Genomic DNA, 20673 nt, shown 5'->3' with positions numbered 1-20673 from the left:
AAATATGGATGGTAACAAAAATACAGGAGTACATGTTTGACCCAGGCGTGGGCAGTGAATGGCTCATTCAGACACTTGATGGAGGAACAGAAACAAGGTGATGGTCTTTTCTCCTAGTTTAGACTAACTGGCTCACATAATTATTAAAGTAAACTAATCTAACCCAATCAGTTGTACCTGAAGTGGTGCATCTGCATCCATCTCAAACTTGGGCACCATCTTGGACCAGGGTTCAAACTTCTTGCTCTCGGGGTCGATGTAATAATCAAACACGGTGCCGTGGGATGGGAACTTGATGGTTTTGAACTCGGCCACCCACCACTTGCTGAACTCCACTCTGTAGTCGACCAACTAGACTCACACAGAGAACACACGCAGAGACAAGGATTGTAGGGGAGCGGTCAATACTCTAAAATGACTTCCTCTAGGCTTTTTCTCCTCCATACAGTAACTATGGATCTGTGCGTTTGATTTACACAGACGATAAATAAATGGCAACGATATAAAGATACTTGCTACAGCGGTTGAAGGGTGGAAAATGCGAGATGGCAGGCCCATCTATCTGTCTGTGTGATTCAGACAGAGAAGTAGCCTCATCACCTGCTGGCTGGCAGTTCCTCGCCTTCCTCTCTGCCTCCCCACCCATTGGTACCTGCCTCCTCTATTCTCTACCAACTCTCCAGTCAATAAAACCACTTAGCATTTAAATGCATCTGTGATGGGAAAATAAAGTGGAGTACATTTGTACCGAGGGGAGAGCAGTTTTATCCCATAACTTAGATGGACACGCTTACTGTATGGCACTAACTGGATTGCTTAGCAACTGCTCGCCACGGCTCTCCTGCTGATTTAAATTCAGCCGGTGTGTTGTTGAGCGGGAAAGCAGTCCACTTCATTTTCAGATGGAGATCTCTCCCTTTTAAAAAACCTGCCATTTCTTCAACTGAAAATAACAGTGAAATGACTTTTCATAAACAGAGACACAAAGTTGAGTTACATAAGAGCCATCAGGGCTTGAATAATTCCTAGGAATACCCATAATGCAAGTGCAGAAAAAGTCTTTCTGGAAGGAGTTATGAGGATAGAGGGGAAAAAAATCTTTCGGCTGTTTTAGTCATATCCCATTCTTTCCCTCTTTACGCAACCACTTAGTAAGCATCTCACATGCCCAGAGGCCCGCACAGTACCTGGTCCTGGAACATGGCTCCCCCAAAGGCCCAGACGGCAGCGAAGACAAAATAGAGCTCATAAAGTTCTTTGGCACAGTCTGGCGGTGTGTTTTCTGGAGTCAGAAGACATTCCAGTAAGTAGCACAGCATCTGGACCAGACTCTGCTCAGGGATAGGGATGATCTTCTTAAACCTGAGCAAAGACAGACACATTACATCAGAGGATCCGTGTGTTCCTGCTGGCTTAGGCTGCTCACTCGGTAAAGAAGGACTGCTGTCCTAACAGAGGAAAATAAAATGTTAAATTATGCTTTCATCCTTCGTAATTCTGACTTTTATGTCACAGGTTTAGCCGAACAAACACATAAAACCAATTCATGGTATGTTTGCTTCCAAGGAACCCGATGACAAATGTATGAGCTGCGGTAGAGCGGTACATTTTTAGGATTTTCGGCCAATATATTCCTCCTCTCCGTCTCCCTCCTCTGCTTCCGGTTGTTGTTGTCTCCTCCAATAGCAGTGGTAGTGGAGGTGTTGGAGGAGGCGAGTACAAGACCTGTACAGAATGCAGGACGGCATCCAGATCTTCTGAGTCAGTCCCTGTTTGCCCCGGTCCAGCACGCCCACTTAGCGCTGTTCCTCCCCGTGTTATGTCACACCCCAACATCCTGCGTCAACAACATGACTGCAGGCACCTCCTGTCACAGTGGCACAGAGCTGCGGGGGAGCTGCGCTACCTTGATCTGTGGACGTCCAGGCAGGAGGGGAGGTATTTGTCGAACAGTATGGTGAGGTTGGCCTTCTCCGACTGGACCTCCCTCTTGTCAATCCAGCTGGAAACAGGTGGGTTCCAGCCGAGGTCTGCTGGGTTTATGTACAGGATGCCTGGGGAGAGGAGCAGGAAGATCAGGCTCTGTCACATTTATGGATCGCACAGTCTGTGAACAAGTTCAGATTATCCTTTTATGGGTTTCTGGGGGAAAATGTATTCATTGACGCGGATACCTCCCACCCACCATGCAGTTCACCCTGTACTCTGCCACCTGTGATTCTCAACAATCCAGTGTTTTGCTCTCCACTAACTATTGAGAAGAATGGCTGCTAAATGCTGGGATGGCTTCACTGACTCGTCTCTGACTTTGTAATTAGCATTAGAGAGAACAGTAGGTTTGTCAAAGTTTTTTTTTTTTTCACTTCTGCTTTGGGAGTCTCCCAAACGATGACGCTGAGAGTAACAATTTTGAACTTTGATCTTGGAGTTCGGGTTTGCTATGTGTTCCATACAGCAGAAAATTACATTTCAAAAAAGAAGAAAAGACTACTCTTATATAAAATACATAAACCAAAAAAGGTCATTAAGACAATGGTAACAAGTTTAACTTAAATTAATAATTTAAACTAGGAGGGAAATTTTAGAGTTAAAAATCATGTTGTTACACTGCCCGTGTCTTTTTCTTTCAAAACTTTATTGACAATGTTAACTATTCAACACACACTTATTCTGGGGTTAAGAAGGGCATTCAAAACTAAAACTTAAAACCACAACTTAAAAATTAGTAACTAATTAACATTGGCTCAGTATCTACCCAGGTTTCCAGATTAATCCTACTAGCATCCTGTAGCTGACGGACAACACAGCCAAAATACTGTGGATGGAATTGAATTTTAACATTATTTCCAGTGGTATGTATGTAAAGATACACAGACGTAGAGCACTAACTGCTTGGCTTCCTGGGGATATCGAGCCAAGGGAAGTTTTTAAACCGAACTCAACATAGTGTCACAGATTTGGGCTTTATAAAGGTTTATGTGATAATTCATGAAAAAACTGAAATTGTGAACAACATCCTGACAGTAGATGTGAACCTTTTGGTTTGGACAAACATGATGAAACATGAATGCAACAAAGGAAGATGGGGAATCAAAAACAACCTGCTCTGGATACAGTAGCCGGGGTAGCGGTGCGAAGGTGGCTGATCTCAAAAACCAGCCTCATGGTGGGGTTCAGAGGGATCCGCTCATTACTGGCCAGAGTCAGCACCTACGAGAAGGAGAGGGTGTATTTACAGACGGCACAGCATGAGTAAATATCTCTATAAAAACATTGTGTTTACACAGTCTAAGCCTGGATTATGTCACCTGCCCTCCTCAGCTCTTCTCACTATTCTTATTATTTCACACACACACACAGTCACTTATTTTCTCATCCAGACAGTACAAATACTTTAGTACTCTCTCACATCGGTGATGACTCAATCATGTTTCCTTTTCATATCTGCATGTTCATTTAGTGAACCACAGACGGTGAAAATGTCACTTTGATACTGAATAAAAGACTCAGGCAACACATTTGCACACACTCTCTCGATTCCCTCGCACCTTGTTGTCATCCATGACTGTGTTGAGAGATTCGATCCACATTGGGTCAATGTCTCCATCCAGGACAATCCACTTGGGCCCACTGTGGCTGACGTTGGCCAGTTCACGCATGATATTGGAGAACAGGCCTGTGGGAAGAAGCAGCGTTCACATTCTGGATATTTGAGACAGGCCATTAAACACTTTGTGTTCTTCGAGTGGTGTTTCTGAAAGGCTCAGTAATCACCATCTTTCCACTCCCTGGTTGCCGGGTTGATGATGCCGAAGAGCTCGTCATTGGTCACAGCCTTCGGGTTCAGGTCTGCCCACACGGGCCGACGCTTCATGTTCTGATAGGTCCTCTGGAGTGATCTCATCACCTGACTCTTCCCGGTGCCAGCGTTCCCTATCACAAACACGGAGTGACGCACAGCCAGCAGCTCCTCCAGCTGCACCACCTAACACACACACACACACACACACACAGAGTGACACACATGTAATTCCGCTTGGGGAGGCAAATAGACAACGCGCTGACGATCACAGTGTTTCACCATTTTACAGGAGAATGCAGATTTTTGTGTACACTTTGATGGCCAGACTAATGCATATACTCATCCTTTTATGTTGACTTACGTGCCACTTTATTAGGTACACTAGTGAAAATAAATGCATTCTAATATAACAGTCCTGCACTAAATCTTAGCTTCATGGCAGCTCTAATGTTCGTTCATGTTGAAACAGCTTCAGAATTGTGGTTATTCAACTGGATGATCATTTTGAAAGGATCTGTGCTGCTGTTAAATGTGATTGAATGAGATTTCTGTTTCTTATTTCTGTAGTTGCCAAAATAAGACAAAATAAGAGAAACATGTTTTTGTACACAATACAACACAACACAACACAATCCAATTCAATAGTACTACAAAGCACAGCCTCCAAAATGAAACCATAGTTGAATTAACAAATCATTCAGGTATGGGAAACAAATGCTGAACACCATAACATATGGGAAGATTTAGAGCAGGACTGTTAAGTTATTTTGTTCCTAATTAAATGGCAAATGTGTGTAATTTGATTGACAGGGTAGTGTGATGGACTACAGAAAAGACAGCCACTTGGTAAACTACACTAACTGACAGCAGTGGAAGGAGGGATATGTGCACTCACAATATATATTTGTATGTTGGTATAATTAAAAACCCAATCTATTTATTTTACACTGGGAGTATTAGTCAGTAGCTTTTTAAATTAATGACATATAATCCCATAATATTTTTTTTGGAGCAACATAAGATGACATGCTATTAACTGACTTTTTTATTAGCAGTCCTTATCCTCCTTTTAAGCTGCATTGGTCCAGAGGCAGTAATGTGATTGGCTGTCACCTGGGTCTGATTGAATAGACAGCCGTCACATGACTGGCTCCGCCCATTTCCTCTTCATTGACCCACAAGAGTGTACGGACCGAATGAAATACTTTGAGAGGACTGAAGACGCTGCACTCATCACTTCATCTGTACCATCTTTACGATAGTAGAGACAAAGTGAAGTGAAAGAGGACAGTATTTAAAAAAAAATGTAAAAATCTGAGACTACACAGCAATCTACGTCAGGTTTCAGTGGTTTTATGAAATGAACAGCTAATGGTGAAAAACACAAAATTATAAGTGAATGACAAATCACGTGTTGTATGTGGCAGGATCACAGAACAGGTGGCATTTTATTGTGTTATTTCACATATTCATACTTAAATCATGAATACTTCATCTACTTGACCATCAAAACCAACGAAAATAATAGAGCCGGAACAATTGTACATTGTATAAACAACGTTTAAATACTAAACACTAGTTGATGTATTAATAGTAGTGCATTAAATTAAGTAAAATTGTTCCCTTTTTTGTGCAGGACAAGGAGCTCAAACATCTCAACAGGTACGCTGAGGAGAACCTCTGCTGTCCTAAAGCCAAATATGGATTTGATTGTTTGTTTTTTCTCTCTTTACTAAAATGTAGAACAAGTTAAGAAATAAACAATAAAAAAACTCATGGCGATACGTTTATATTAAGTACTGTGCTTTTAGGGGATGAAAGGAGAAGCTGGTTTATGGCCTTCATTTGTAGACGTATTTCCTAAAGCTAACCCTTACTGGTGTCTTCTTTAAACTGCAAAGCAGACAACTGAATGGATATAAATTGTGTTAATAGTTCCCATTCAGAGTCCCCACTTCCAGTTCCAGCAGGCTTTTCTCGCTTTCCAGTCAAATTAACGCAATCCGAAAAAAAAATTCCATTGACTGGCGATGTAACATTTTCAATGAAGGTTTGCGAGGTGACACCACAGAGTGTGTAGCAGAGAGTGACAAGGAAAAAAGAGAGATTTCCTCCCCACTTCCGCTCAAACATACAGATGGCGAGTCCAATCAATGGCATCGACCGGGCTCCTCGCTGCTCCTTCTCCCCATCCATTCAGCCGGAGCACAGGCAGCACTACGCTCTCCAATGCCCCGGCTGATTGCTGCTCTGATGTGGGGAGGACTGATGCTAGCACAGGCTAACGCTAAAGGTATCGCGGTCTCTCTCACAAAGCCGGTCCCACCGCCCTCCCCTCCCAACCCCGGCCGCCTCCCCGTTGCCTGAAATCAAAAGGTTGGCCGCACAAACAAAGACAGTAAAAGTTCAGGCTCCGGGGGTGGATGGTCGTTATTGACCGCTCCACCATTCTCTCTCTCTCTCCCTCTCCTCCTCTTCTTTGTTTATTTCTGCAGCTGTCTCTCACAATGTCAGGGTTAAGTGGCCTGGTGCAGCACCAGCCTCCATTGATGGAGTGTTATTATGTGGTTCCCGTGTCTATTTGACCTGAGGCAGATTGCACTTATTTCCCCTGGTCCTGCGTACATCTGTCTCTGACATATAATGCCTTCTATTGTGCATGTGTGTGTGTGTGTATCAGTATGTAATATAATGACTGGAATTAGGTCATCAGCTTGGGCACCTGAACTCTCTTTTGTCGCCAACCGTCGGCTTTCGGCAATATTTGCACTATTCATCCAGATGCTGCAGACTTGTGTGACACTAATGTGTATTTCCCAGAGGAACATTATGACATGAGGTAAATAGCTTTTGGAAAGAAGTAAGATAAATCTAAATCAAGGCGCTACAACTGTAATATCTGTCTAAATTGTTAAAAATGAAAACCCCATTCGGGGACTGTTCTTCCCAGACAAGTTGTGATTATGTTTGCTTTCATCCACAGCTTGGCAACCAACTTACACTCATGCGGGACCTTAATTTTTTCCAGTCGTAATCAAAATACAATTCGATTTACTGCAGCAGACAAGCATGTAGGCTGTCAGCAGAACCTTACCTTGAGTACAAAATTGTCCTCGGCCTGTAGCTTCAAATCTAGAATAGACTCCTTCACGTGCTGCTCAAAGTCCAGGTCTCTCTTCCTGGGGACGTCCAGGGCAGGGAACAGGTCTCCGATCAGGCCCATGAATACAGGCATGTCGTCGGTCACAATCTTCGGGATGTTGAAGTCTCTGAGGGCTCGCATCAGAACCTGGTCCTCAGCCCGGCCGGGGTCTCCCCTCTTCAGAGAGCCGGCAACCACCAGCACCGACTTGATGGCTCGGAGGCCCCAGTCATAGTGATCCTGCAGCAAAGGTCAGAAAGAATCAGCTAGCAGGAAAAAGTACACAGACATCTTCATAGGTGTTTAACTGACTAGTATCATCAGTCTCATCACAGTGTCAAAAGTCAACATGCTAACTTTGTTATACAGTTTTTTTACATCAGCCTTGGCCGATGGCTGAAACGTGCAGCCAATTTTTCTGCAACAATACTTGGAGCTGATACTGCATTTCCTCCCCCTCTCCATTTACGTGATAAAAATGACACAATAACAAATGTTACAAATCTCAATTTTACCAAATAGATAAACATGTATAGAACTCGAGGAATGTTTAACACTCTTATGCATGAAAAATAAATAGTTAAAAAAAAGGTAGAGCACAAGTGCATTCTGTTAGTGGGGGAGGGGCAATGTATGGGCTGCACGGGTCCACAGCGTGTCCAGCAGCTCAGGGCTGCATGTAGATTCATATATGTGTGTGTATATATACACACACACACACACATATATACACACACACATTGATTCAGAGTTACAACATAGCAGCAGCTGTCATCATTACTATATTCATGCATCATAAATGTACCCATATAGTGTGCAGCTAAATTCTACTTTGCAATGTCAGCATAATACTACAGAGATTTCATCCAGAGAATAGGAGAGGGTACATCTGGAAAAACTGTAACACTGCTTCATTTACTTTATTTTCAACACCATATAATATTTACGACAGGACTTCCAACAGAACTTTTTTGTTAAGGTTGAGCACTTTTCCAGTGAGCTTTACGTCCTTTAAAGCTCACTGTGCGCTAACTTCTTAAATCCACATATTATTTTTAAAATACTGCAACGAGCTAATGATGATCATTTGTCTGCAAAAGGAGAGAATATGTTCCCAGTTAAGGTAGGATCAGCAAACAAGTATAAATGTATAACAAGTATAAATGGCCTGTACTGGTGTAGGCTATGTGAGTAAGTTATGCCGTCTACACACAGTTCACTAAGAGAGCCTTAATAGGAACCAGAGATATATTCATTTTTATTTAAACACTTATGAGAAGTGCTGCTGCTTCGGTTTGTTTGCTTTGTTAATTAACTGAGCCTGGAGATTAACAATCAATGATTTGATTGCAGATCACTGTTTATCCTGTTGCTTCTCAAGGTTTTTTTTATTGACCACAAACAGTTGCTACAGAACATCCATTAAACACAGGAGGATAATACAGTATGTGGTGTGTACAAGTGTGTACTGTATACTGAGTCTGGAAGGCGCTATATGTAAGCGAGGGAGGAAAAGAAAGAAAACACTATAAATAATTGTTGAAAGAGAGAAAAAAAAAAAAGAAGGCACATTGCTAATTTAGCATGTTGTGCAAAATAAATAAATAAACTTTAAGCAATTCTTTCTACACCTAACAACCCAGACAATTGCTATACAATGGAGCAAATCCCCATATCTCCATTCTCCATATGCTGCCACTGGTGCTTGAATGCAGCCAGAGTGTGTGTGTCCATCAGACACGAGCCAAGTCAAGCTGTTGCTACAGATTAACTTATCACTTCATAATCGTTACATTCTCTGATAAAATACAGGTCACTGACAGCAGAGGATCATCACAAAAAATATATATATATATATATATAAATATATAAATTGTCTGTCAGTTGCTGATGTTGACGACGCAGGACGATAGGAAGACATGAGACAATTTCCCAATCCTAATGTTGGCTCTAGAATATTGGTTGGTATCTGGATGTCTGGGGAAATAATGAAGCTGCCATGTACAGCATGGATGGATGAACCCAGTAAAGGGCAGTGAGGCAAAAATGAGGTATAAGCCCTGAAGTGACACCACCTTCCAGCACCACACCTTCCTGTTTGTAGGCTGTCAGCTTGAGGCGAACATTGGGATATATGCACCGTGCGAATAGAATGCAAACTTAACTTAATGAAGATGTTAAATTTTCTACATGGCAAGGCACTAAGATCAACTAATAACACAGTTAATTTAGGATTCCTCATTCCACATGCAAAACTCGCTCTAACTGGGCCCCGCTGTGGCTCCGCTATCCCAGTTCAGCCTTGATTTTCAGTGGCAAGTCAACTGCAAATCTTCCCACCGGGGCTTAGACAGATTAATCTGGCCATGAGTTTTTGATATTTCTCTCACCTGATATCAACTGATAATGATTTTATATATAGGCATCATCAGTCTGTATTATCAGCCTGTGCTCCCTCCAGTTAATCTCCAGCAAAGACATCTGTATGCTCGCATCAGAATCAAGCAAAGCTGAATGACGAGAACACGTGTGCAACCAGACAGTCGCTTTCAGTTCTTGTACTTGCTACTTCTTGATATTCAGGAAAAACTGAGCTGACACATTTAACTATTGTGCAGGAAACATAGTGCTGAAGAAAAGAGCTTCAGCTCATATAATGGCTGTCAATTTAGATGGTCTGGAGTTTTTATAAAGGAGATGGTGGATTTCCTGAGGTCCAGGTCCCACCTGCAGCCTGAAAGCATCAATGGGGGCGTATAGATGTGGTTCAGACCTGTAAGGTTGGCTGACACTGACTCAGTATACTAAAAAGTCAATTTCCTTGTTGTTTGACATCTGCCAGACTATCTTATGCAAGGACCTTGTGGAACAGCACACTGTTTAGTTCTTTATTAATAGAAACATTTTGGACTTAGTGGGGCAACTAGAGGCTTCAGACAGCAGGTCAAGAAGACTGACCTTCTCTTTGCCAGAATGATATCAGATTATGTGAAAAACTGTCTGTCTTTTGTTCCACCTGTCCATAAACAAAGACACTGAAAACTACTCTCACCGAAAAGGCAATTTTCAAATTTTACTCAATTTTTGGAAAATGTAGCTGGAGCTCAGTAGGTTGAGCAGGTTGCCCATAAAGCAGAGGGTCAGAGGATTGATTGACAGCACATAGATCTGCCCATCACTGCATAAAGCCCAGGCAAACCAATCGATTAGTGCGGTGGATCTTTGCTGAAGCAGAATCAGTTCCCAGCAGAGAGCCTCCAGGACTATTTTACACTAAAAGAAAGAGGACAGGGAAAGTTTGTCTGTCTTCAAGCTAATTGTGTTTTGAGTACGAAAGGTAACGTATAAAAACAAGACTATTAACACAAAAATCTGTTTTGTTGATCAAATGTGTCATTCATTTCTCAGAGCCAACTTCACTTTATTTTCTCAGTATAAACCCGTGTCTTTCTTCCTTTTTCATTCATTCTGCTCAGGCCCCTGCAGCACAACTTCTGTAATATTAAATGCACAATTATGAACCAGCTGAGAAAGTTGCTTTCTGAATCTGCACTTTCCATTGATTTGCACTTTCAGCCCTGGTGAATACAGCTTAGAGAAGCAGTCTGTTCATTATCATTTGGTTTCATTACCACTAAGTTGCTAATGTTTAAACACTTGCAGTGAAACTCAGGCAAACAACTTTGAGAAAGCTAAAAAGAAAAAAAAAGTATAATTAAGGTGATATTTAAAAATGTCCTAAACCCAGAGATTCATAAAACAGCCATTAAAGAAACTAGTGTGCTATGACACTTAAATGGGCCTGTAGTTGTGGGATATTCATCCAGAACTGAGGGCTCATAAAATCACTTACCTAAACTGAGTAGCTCCACTGTAAGTATTAGTCAGCACTGCGAGTGATTTTATTACTTGTTTAAATCATTAAAATAATGCTATGACATGTAAAACAAGAACAGGGAAAAGGGGGATTAAAGAGCAATTTACATTTACATCCAAACTGCCTGCAGGTTCTTTCTCATGAAATACTGACAATACATAAAGTTGGCTCTTGTGTGGTGCCTCTGAGTCCTTCCTTAATCAAAAGAGTCCGTTATGAAAAGGACACTGTCAGATGCTTAGCTTAAAAGTGGAAATGGATGTGGCTTATTCTAACCAGATCAGATTTGTATCAGTGAAGAAAGGAAGGCAGTACCTGTTTGGACAGTAGCTCTTTGCACAGTGTGTACAGGGTGATAAACTTCCTAGCGAGGACGCGAGCGTTGAGGAAGCCCTCGGCCACCAACATGATCTCACAGATCAGCTCGAAATCTGGCACCACCATGGCACAAGGTCTGTGGAGAAATGACAAGACGGTACTCCATTTGTGATCTTAAGTACTTCACCTCAAATCCACTGCTAAACTAAATATGGATATTCATTTGTTTGGAGATTTAATCTATTTTGATGACAGAGAGAGAGAGAGAACAACTCATCTGTGTTTCCAGATATCATCCCTCCAGGTACAGTAGTTCTTACTTTTCAGATAATAACATGTTCTTTCTGCAGCTCCTTAATTACTTTTTTTTATTTCAGGTGAGGTTTAAACTGCACTAATGAAATCAGATTTAGCTAAATGATGGAGGTGTTTTGATGTAACGGAGATTAATCAGTTAGCGTATAAATGACATTAAACGTAAAGCATAAAGCGTGCCTATCACAAATCACAGCTCTGTTTTTATATATCCATATCTTCAAGATTATTTTAAGACTGGAAAAAAAATCTGAATCCAATGTCTGCTTCTCTTGACGATCAGAACAGAACAGTCAACTGTCCACAAAAGTCCTACTTCTTACTACTTTTTTTCCATCTTTTTGGTTATCTACTTAAATCTGATGTAAATATGTTTTGTACCTTAACATCTTTACTGTTATATAGTTTCCTATCTCTATAATCCTATCCCATCTCTCATCAGTCCGTATAAACGTTGGGATTTCGGGTTAATACACTGTTAAGGACACTGAAAGTATTTTGTGTGACATGCTTTAACCCTTTGTGCATGAAAAAAAGCTTGCAGTATTTGAATTACCGTAACTGACTGGGAAGTTGTGCTTTCTGGAAAAAAAACTGCCATTACAACTGCCATTATGGTAATGACGATGCTGCTGTCGGCTGCAGGGTTGGAAGCAACGCAAGACTGGGGAGACCCAGGAAGAGACAGTTATTTGAAGGGATTTGTTGGTAAAAACAAAGTTAGTTATTCCCTTGAGATGTCTCAAAGGTCTTCCAGACAAATGCACAACTTCCCAGTGTTCAGCCACACTTTGAATATCGTCAATAACGCAAACCATTGTGAGTTACGGTAATTCAAATACCGCATGTTTTAACAAATCGCCAGCAATCCTTCCAGTTTTAAAGGGTTAAACATTTTAATTAAAATAAATCTGATGTTTTGTTTCTTGCTGGGTCCATTTCTCAGTTTGCTTATCATGTTGGCGCATGTAATTGAACTTATATCAATACTCAAACAATGTTTCTTGTTGCATGACTAATTGATAAGTGATGAAATTAAATAACCCAGTTCACTAAGTCCAATGTACTGAATCAAATCGACACACAAGCTGTTCTTCCACCTACCTGAACAGAGCCTTGAGGTTTTCAGGAAGCTCAGTCCTGCCAGCATAGCCTGGATTCATCGTAATGAAGATGCCCACAGAGGGACAGAGATTCACCTCCTCTCCCATGAAGTTAAACCTCTGCTTCTTATCACGGATGGCATCTTGGATACTTTTGACCTGAACGTGAACACAACAATAAACAGAATGACCAGTACTTTTAAAACTAAACTTTGAACTGTAAAAATCGGTTTGCACCAAGTAATAAAACACTGTAATAGTAAATAGTTTGTTAAATAAAAAAAAATACAAGAATTTTTCATGGTCTTTAAAGGTCTAAAGGAGGAGCCTTCAATGTTTTTCAGGCTAAGGATTCCCAAACTGAAGGAGAGCTTAAGTGGGGACCCCCCACCTACTATATGTGTCCTATATTAAACTCATAGTGCTAGTTATAAATATACATTATTATTATCATTTTACATTCAACATTAAGCTATTTAAATAATACACAGGGTCAAATTTCAAACATGTGCAACAGTAGGGTGGCGACAACATGCAGATATTGTGTCAGTCATCCAAACAATGACAGACATGAGCTGCTAGTAGGTCGGGCCATGACCATAGTTTTGGGGTTTTATACTCTGGGTATGAACATGCATCCAGAATTTCATGACCGTCCACCCAATGTTTAACCCCACGGGGCAAGGAACCATATATGGTCACTTCTGCACACATTTAAAACTGTGACCCTGTGCCTCTCGGTGAGGTTTTCACTCAGTCAATCAGAGAAGGAAATATTCTCAGGTCTAATCAGGGTCCAATGTGGTCTGCTAGGTCCACCTCTGCATGAATGCTGAACATATTTATTAGGTACCATGAAGAAGTGGCCTAATGTTGTCTAATGCAATAATGTGTATGTTGACAAGAGTCAGGACTTATGTTCTAATGATCTAAATACATGTTTACATTTGTTTACCATTTAAAGGCAAAGAAACATATATGGTAAATTCAATAATTTTAATTTTATAAATGAAAATTAAAAGTAAATTGAAAAGTAAATTAAATTTGAAATTTTTTTGACAAAAGTAAAACAGACTTCAGATGTCTTATGATAACACTCTAAGGCTGAATTACTCGACTTCACAATTAATCGCGGTATTAAGTGCTACAATTAATTGATCGTAACGTTTCCTGAATACCGTCAGAAAATAGTATTCTGGAACCATAGTTAAGGGCAACTCCAACAGAACGAAAACAGAGTTACACAACACCCACGCAGTGTTTTCAACAGCAGGTCGCCAATCCTAAATCCTAGCCGCCGCTCCTTCAAATGTCGCGGGTACTTGCGACTATTAAGGTAAACAACAGATACCTATCTTGCTCAGTATCTCTCTTTGTGGTTCTTAATTTACCGGTCACTTTGTAAACTTCCTCAAGTGTCTCGATCCGCTTGACGGTGCTCGGTTTATCAATACAGAATGAGGTTATTGTGGCCCAGAAGTTAAACACCACATGTCCGTTTCTGTTTATTTTCTCCTCCTTTGAGCGCTGACGTTTTCACTATACGCTGGTCTGTTGACAATATCACATGATGGTGGTGACCGACGCCGCACGTTAAATTATCCGACGTTTCATCGAGTGGTTTTCTTTTTGCTCAGGTGTATGTGTGTACAAATACAAATATTGGATCTTATAATTAGTAATATAATTATATTTTAGCATCAAAAGATAGAAATAAAGGAAACTTTAACCTTTAACTTAACTTAACGTAACTTAAACCTTTAAAGAGTGTTCATGTGATTTTACATATGAATAGATTTGTGAAATCAATCAACGCATAATAATCGTGATTATCTTAATATCGCGATGAATTTTCTGACAATAATCGTACTAAGGAAAACTTTAATCGTGACATCCCTACACCACAGTCATGGACCAACCACAGCTTCAATACTGTCGTCGATACAGTCGTTCTACTTGCATGGATACTGTTGAACCAAATCATGGCACAACCCAAGTAATTTCAATACTTGTCAATTAACACTCCAAACAGATGCATTCAACTTCTGCAACTCTCACTTATTAGCATGTCATTAATATTACTAAGCACATACTGGAGTCAATTTGTAGCAGCCTGTCAAATTGTTATGCAGCGAGCACGTTTTTTGTAAAGCGACACAATTTCATCAATAATATGAGCGCGCCATCAGCCAGGGTTTACTGGATGGCTGAACTTCCAAGGCTCTGCTTGTCTACATTATGATTGAATGAGATATCAGAAATGAACTTTCTCCGTGCACGTGTGTGTCTGTGCGTGTGTGTCTTGGCCTAAATCTCTGAATCCCAGCCTGTAAGAGGCTTTATGAATTTAACATAGGAGCAGTAAAAGAGCGTAGCAAGTCGACAGCTGGAAAGAGGAGGAACATCTCTTCATGGATGAGTACTCGGCTACAGATCACTCAGTCATACTAACACAACAGGGAGTGGGAGGGAGAAAATGCAAAAACAAACAGGGCAGCTGCAGCACGCACACACAGGCAAAAAAAAGAACAAAAGTTTTCATGAGAACATCACTGGAGCGTAGTTTTCACGTGAAATGACAGCGATGCCAGCGATGTCCTACAAGGACACAAAGAGTAAGTAAAACACCAGAAACACATTTTAAAAAGTTCAAGAAAACACTCCGTTGTGAGAGGTGTGATCGAGTATGGCCCAGCCCCACTTTTCTTCAGTCTCTGAATACAGAGTCAGAAGCAAGCTGCTTCAGTATATTCACCATCCAAGTCTGTATTTGCTGTAACAGAGGCAGAACCTCCCCAATTTATCTCCATGTTGTTAGGTCTGGCAGCCTTCTGTTTGCCTCTGCTTTATTTAATGTTGAACTGGTCCCGCCACCTGTGTTAGCAGGCCCGAGCGGCAGCCGAGTACATCGTGGCGCGATGCTAGCTGCTCCCACTTTAAGAGGATGGATTAGGTGTGTGCGCCGTGGTGAGGGATGGCTGTGCACCGGCTCCACGGAGGCAGGCCGAGCACTGGAGCGGGCTGCCAGCTGTCACAGCAGGAGTCTGACGCTCCTCTGTTCTCAAGGTCTACTTCTCCACGTATAAGCCACCGCAATTTATTATTCAATACGCCGCGTAACACCTATTCATTCTTTTGGCACTTTAAAATTCTCTAAGTACTGCAGACTTCCACTGCTTACGGAGGAAGGGTGCTTGACTTTCATTTCTTCCAAATAAAAAACAAAAAAAAAAAAACCAGAAAGGGAGTAAAATGCGACTGTTAAGTGTCGCAGTGAATAATAATCCTTTTAGGAACTCTGTCTCCATTATCGTCATGATTATAATCGGCATCCTTATCGACTCCATACATTTTTCTTTGACAGTTTTGCACATGCATGAAGATAGTGTCGGGGGCATGATTTGAATACTCTGTCTACGGGGACTTATGAAAGCACAAAGAGGGGATCTGTTTGATCCAGGATAACAGAACGCAAGATAGCAGAAGAGCTAGCATCAGCTGATTTCTCAAAAGAGTGCTCTTATCAAAAGGCTACCTACTGCAGGTCACTCACAATATACAACATTCAGCATGTGGAGAATGTAAAGTCTTTTTTTCTTTTTTACTTTACATTTGACAACATGTGAAGTGAACATGTGACGAATGGAACAAAGGTAAAGATGCCGTCAGAATAATCTGTCCGGTTCATCCAGAGAACTCCATGGTGCTGAAATGCGGACTATTTGGGTAAATGCTGGAGTTTATCCTACAAGGAGGCACAGACTTACAGTACACAAACTGGTTTCATTTGGCGGATATTTAAAGGCAAATGTAACCTCAACAAACTATAAACACATTAACATGTTAGCCCTACGGCATCCAGAATTTAGAGCAGACATAGTGTACATGTACTTCTAATTCATTAGGTCATTAGAGAAAACACATTTGCACAAACTAAACCTTAGCTTCATTAAGGTTATCTTTATATACAGTCAGTGATTCAAATGATGAAGTGTTCCCAGCTAATCATATCAGGTTGGATGGCTTCTTTTTTGTACATGTGTAAATAATTTGAGATAGAATTTGAAAATTCTATAGTTTTTTTGCATTTTTTTATGTGCAGTCTCTGCAGCCAGGCTGTACTCCACTAAATCCGCCTCCATTCTGGTCCAATTAAAATTATTGAGCCTCAGCACAACGCTTGATGACGTATGTCTTGTTTTCCTTTCAGTCCCCTCATAACTTTGTGATGTACCGTTTGCCTTGTTAAACTGCTCAGATGATTAATGCAAAAGAAAATTACTCCTAATTACAAGTAAAATCATTTGCCGTTTGCAAATCAAGGTTGTGCTCAGACCACTAAATCAGAACAAAAAGCAATTTAGCCAAATAACTGCAGCCCATCCTTTGAGAGCTCCGAGTCTGTCTTTTCAGAGTTGCTATTATTTGTGCTAAAAAGCGAGAGCAGCAGACTGGCTCAGCAAAAAGAGGCTGTTTCCTATCGTCAACTTTTAAATAAGATCAGAGGAGGCCCCAATTATGAAGAAGCTTTGAGGTGCAAAGGTGCCAGCCTTAGTGGATTAGTCTTACAGCTGAAGGAATTTACACTTGCAGTCGGTGATGAAGAGGTTATTTGCTTCTGCAGCGCTGTTTTTAAGAGCTTATTTTCAACACAAGTTGATTTGAATAGACCACTTCACCAAAAGGATGTAAGCTAATTTAGCCAGACCCTGGGTGCAAATACATGCATGCTGTTCCCACTGTAAAATCATAATGAGATTTTTGGAGTACCTGAGGAGGAGGTATTGTTGTTGTTCTTACCTGTACAGCCACCACAGACAGCACCTCCACTGAGATCCTGTTAAACTCGTCAAAGCAGCCCCACGCCCCAGTCTGGGCCAGGCCTTTGTAGATGTTTCCACAGGACTGGAGGACAAAGTGAGAGGGACTGTGATTTAAATCCAGCAGGACAGGAAGTCGGACAAAGACGCATCAACATTTAGACATGATGCACGGAAGCGCATCCCGGCTTTTCACAGCCACCACGACGCTGCTCCACAGCGAACCGTGAGTGGGTGAATAATAACAGGCTGATAAATAAACAAGGCCTCACGCTAATAAAATCAGGCACTGATGGCCAAAAACACAAAGTTAAAATGTCTGCCACCCACATTTTAGCTTCCCCTAACATCAGCTTGGGAGCAGGTGAACAGCTCTCCAGAGAGCAGCTGGACCGGGATGAAGCAGACAGCTGACTTCTCTCTCCAATTACAGGGCCAAGGAAACCTTCTCTGACGCAAACCAGAGCTGACTAGAGGATTAATTCAACCTGTGTGTGTGTGTGTGTGTGTGTGTGTGTACATAACAGAATATGAGTAACAGTGTGGGACTCTGAAGCCAGCATCTAGTGCATGTGTTCCTCCAGGAGTATATTAGCACTTCTCTCCATACACACCTTGATGTGGAGTTTATAGTCAGGGGTGCAGTACGCCTCTATACTGTAATGATCCCCCTTTCTGAAGGGAGCAGGAGCAAGCCGGAACACAAGATTATGTTTATGTCTCCCCTGACCACTCTATATGCAGTACGTGTATAGTAGGAATATACGGGGGTGCATAATAATGCGAGGAGGAGGCTGGATACACAGAGAGCTTTTTGTTTCAGCGAGGAAATAACAATCAGAGTTTAATTAATCAGCTCTTCTCTTAAAGGGGGGGAGGCAAACGGAAGATGAAAAGAACAAAGATGAAAAGAGGATGTAAAGGTGGGCTGACAGCTTTAATGACAAATGCATACCATGCCGCTGACTAAGGCGAAGATGAAACGAAACATGCATAATACGGGCAGCGATGAATGCACATTAGCTACGTGCACATTCTACGCATGTGCACTTACTCACCTTGTAATCCATCTGCTCGGAACAGTTGAACACGTACACCATGATGCCCAGGGCCCGTCCCAGGTCTTTGGTAGTCTCGGTCTTGCCTGTGCCTGCGGGCCCCGCCGGAGCTCCACTCATGGTCAGGTGGAGGGACTGGGTCAGCGTGATGTAGCATCTAAACACAGAGACATGACTGAAGACAACCAGACAAACTATCTTTGACTGATATGATTTAGTGTGAGGCTGGGATAAGGCTGCTTCCTTCAGTTCATTTACACGTTCAGTTTAACATATGTTGTGTTTCAGCATCCTCAAACACAGAGGATGGTGTGTGAAGTTCCTAGCGTTGGTGTTTTACTGCACTTTGCACTGAGTTTAAAAGCAGTCAATTACACGCAAAATTATTTTGGATTTGCATTTATTCTTTAAAGCTACAGCTCTGAGACTGGATCTATTAACACGTACGTACAACACCTAAACATACTGTATAATGCAAGAGTCTAATCGTCATCCAACTCTTTGTAGCTGACATCTGGTTGCTGGTTGATGTTCCAGGACACAACCATTGTTAGTGTGTAGAGCTCCTTCTACTGCCACCAGTCTCTATTAGTGGTGTGCAAAGCATTCAGTATTTATATTTGTTGAGGGGAAAAAAGTATTTGTATTTGAATAAAATTCAAAATAGCTGTAAAAATCTTTTTTTTTTAGTTACACTTCTAATTTACGATATGTAAGAGAAACAATAAGTATTTTATAATTATCTGTTATAATAAGTATGGACGTATATGCAGTATTGTTGAAGTTTTGCATTAAATGCAGGATTCAGGTTCGGCTCCACCTTTAGCCTCTGTTTAAAAAGGAAATATCGTCCTCCCTCAGTGTTTACCTGATGCTCCAGGCCCAGCATAGGTATGATGAATTTGTTGGTAGTAGTTGGTAGTAACGGCCTGTGTTTTTAAGTTGTGATTAAGTAAACTTACTAGTTGCCAAAGGTTTTTTCACCACTGTCACAACAACACGCATAATTTCCCTAGCATTTCATGGTCTCTCGTCACCACATCTTTGTGAATATCTTCCTGTGTATAAGCCCTTTAAAGAGCACAGACTAATATGTTGTATAATCTTTGTTCAATCCACGCACCACTTCAACAATTATGTCCGTTTTACAGTGTGTTTCAGCAGTTTATCCGTTAGCCCATTATGCAGTTTGCTGTGACAATAAGACACTGGGAAGTCACTGGCCCAGCTGTTGCTCCTCAAGATGTAATTTCATCTGCTACTTTTTACTCAGCCTGTGAAGTGAAGTGTTTTTCTGTTTTCAAAATCATGCAAGGCAACATCGGGATGAAAGATTTGCAAATTCTCTAGAACAGAGAGAAAATATCAGCCTAGGAGCTCAGGACTTGGGCGGGTAAACCTGTGCAACGAGGACTAACAATAAAGTGAAATAAAGACTCCTTCTCCAAGTCATGAAACCAGTCACTTTTTGCAATAACTCTAAATTGAAGTGAAGTGCTTGGTTTAACAAGTGGTTTAATCAGACAGTCAGGCCTTCAGAGCTAAATCGTGGGGAAGAGTGGCATTCAACAGAGGGCACATAAAGCCTCGGTGATCACCGTAACGTTACACCTAATCAGTCCAGCACAATGCTCCTGTGCCTCAAATTCGCCAAATGCGAGGGTCTTTCCTCCCCCGCAGGCTCTGCCTTTTGAATCACAGGAGTTTCAAATGGTTTCGTTTCTGTAGCAGCCTTACACGAATAACACAACAACTGTTAGCAGTATGTCCTGAGACAATGTCTTGGTGTCGGCTCAGACGTCATCACTCATAACTTCATTATATGATAATATAATCTGCTCCTGCGCTTTGATTACCACACCGGCTGATTAGTGACACCAGTGATTGCTTCTCCAGGAGAATCTGTCAGGACTAACAAACAGTCTGCCCGCATAGTGTCATAAAAAAAAAAAACATGGCCCACCATGAACACCATCTGATGGAGGCATTCAGGACTTTATCGATCAACGCATCAAAGCAATAAACACAATGGTTTGCCTTGAATATCAATACAGCACGAGTTTAACAAACTGCTGGTTAATAGATGATGCATATGGGGGCGGGGGGGGCAGAAGCTCAGGGAAGACAAATGATCCCATCTGTATACAGTGTATCATCCGGATATAAGCGCCAACAAGCTCTATGGCTCTTCACTGCAACACAACCAGAGAGGATGTCCTGCACAGGAGAACTAAAACC

At 41.5% G+C, this 20673-nt stretch overlaps 1 protein-coding gene across 1 annotated transcript in view; it reads right to left on the bottom strand.

Moving 5' to 3' along the window:
- Positions 1-20673, bottom strand: part of dnah9 (dynein, axonemal, heavy chain 9) — a 153996-nt gene that overhangs the window by 83986 nt on the left and 49337 nt on the right. The window contains exons 36-46 of the mRNA XM_047610044.1: positions 18436-18592; positions 17358-17462; positions 12559-12716; positions 11137-11275; positions 6897-7184; positions 3775-3985; positions 3549-3676; positions 3102-3210; positions 1907-2054; positions 1188-1362; positions 178-351 (exon numbers count right to left, since the gene is read on the bottom strand). Of these exons, the coding sequence (XP_047466000.1) occupies positions 178-351; positions 1188-1362; positions 1907-2054; positions 3102-3210; positions 3549-3676; positions 3775-3985; positions 6897-7184; positions 11137-11275; positions 12559-12716; positions 17358-17462; positions 18436-18592 (1792 nt within the window). The remainder of the gene's footprint in view (positions 1-177; positions 352-1187; positions 1363-1906; positions 2055-3101; positions 3211-3548; positions 3677-3774; positions 3986-6896; positions 7185-11136; positions 11276-12558; positions 12717-17357; positions 17463-18435; positions 18593-20673) is intronic.

Source organism: Mugil cephalus, chromosome 16 (assembly GCF_022458985.1).
Source record: "Mugil cephalus isolate CIBA_MC_2020 chromosome 16, CIBA_Mcephalus_1.1, whole genome shotgun sequence".
NCBI lineage: Eukaryota > Metazoa > Chordata > Actinopteri > Mugiliformes > Mugilidae > Mugil > Mugil cephalus.
This window is presented reverse-complemented; position numbering and strand designations above follow the sequence as displayed.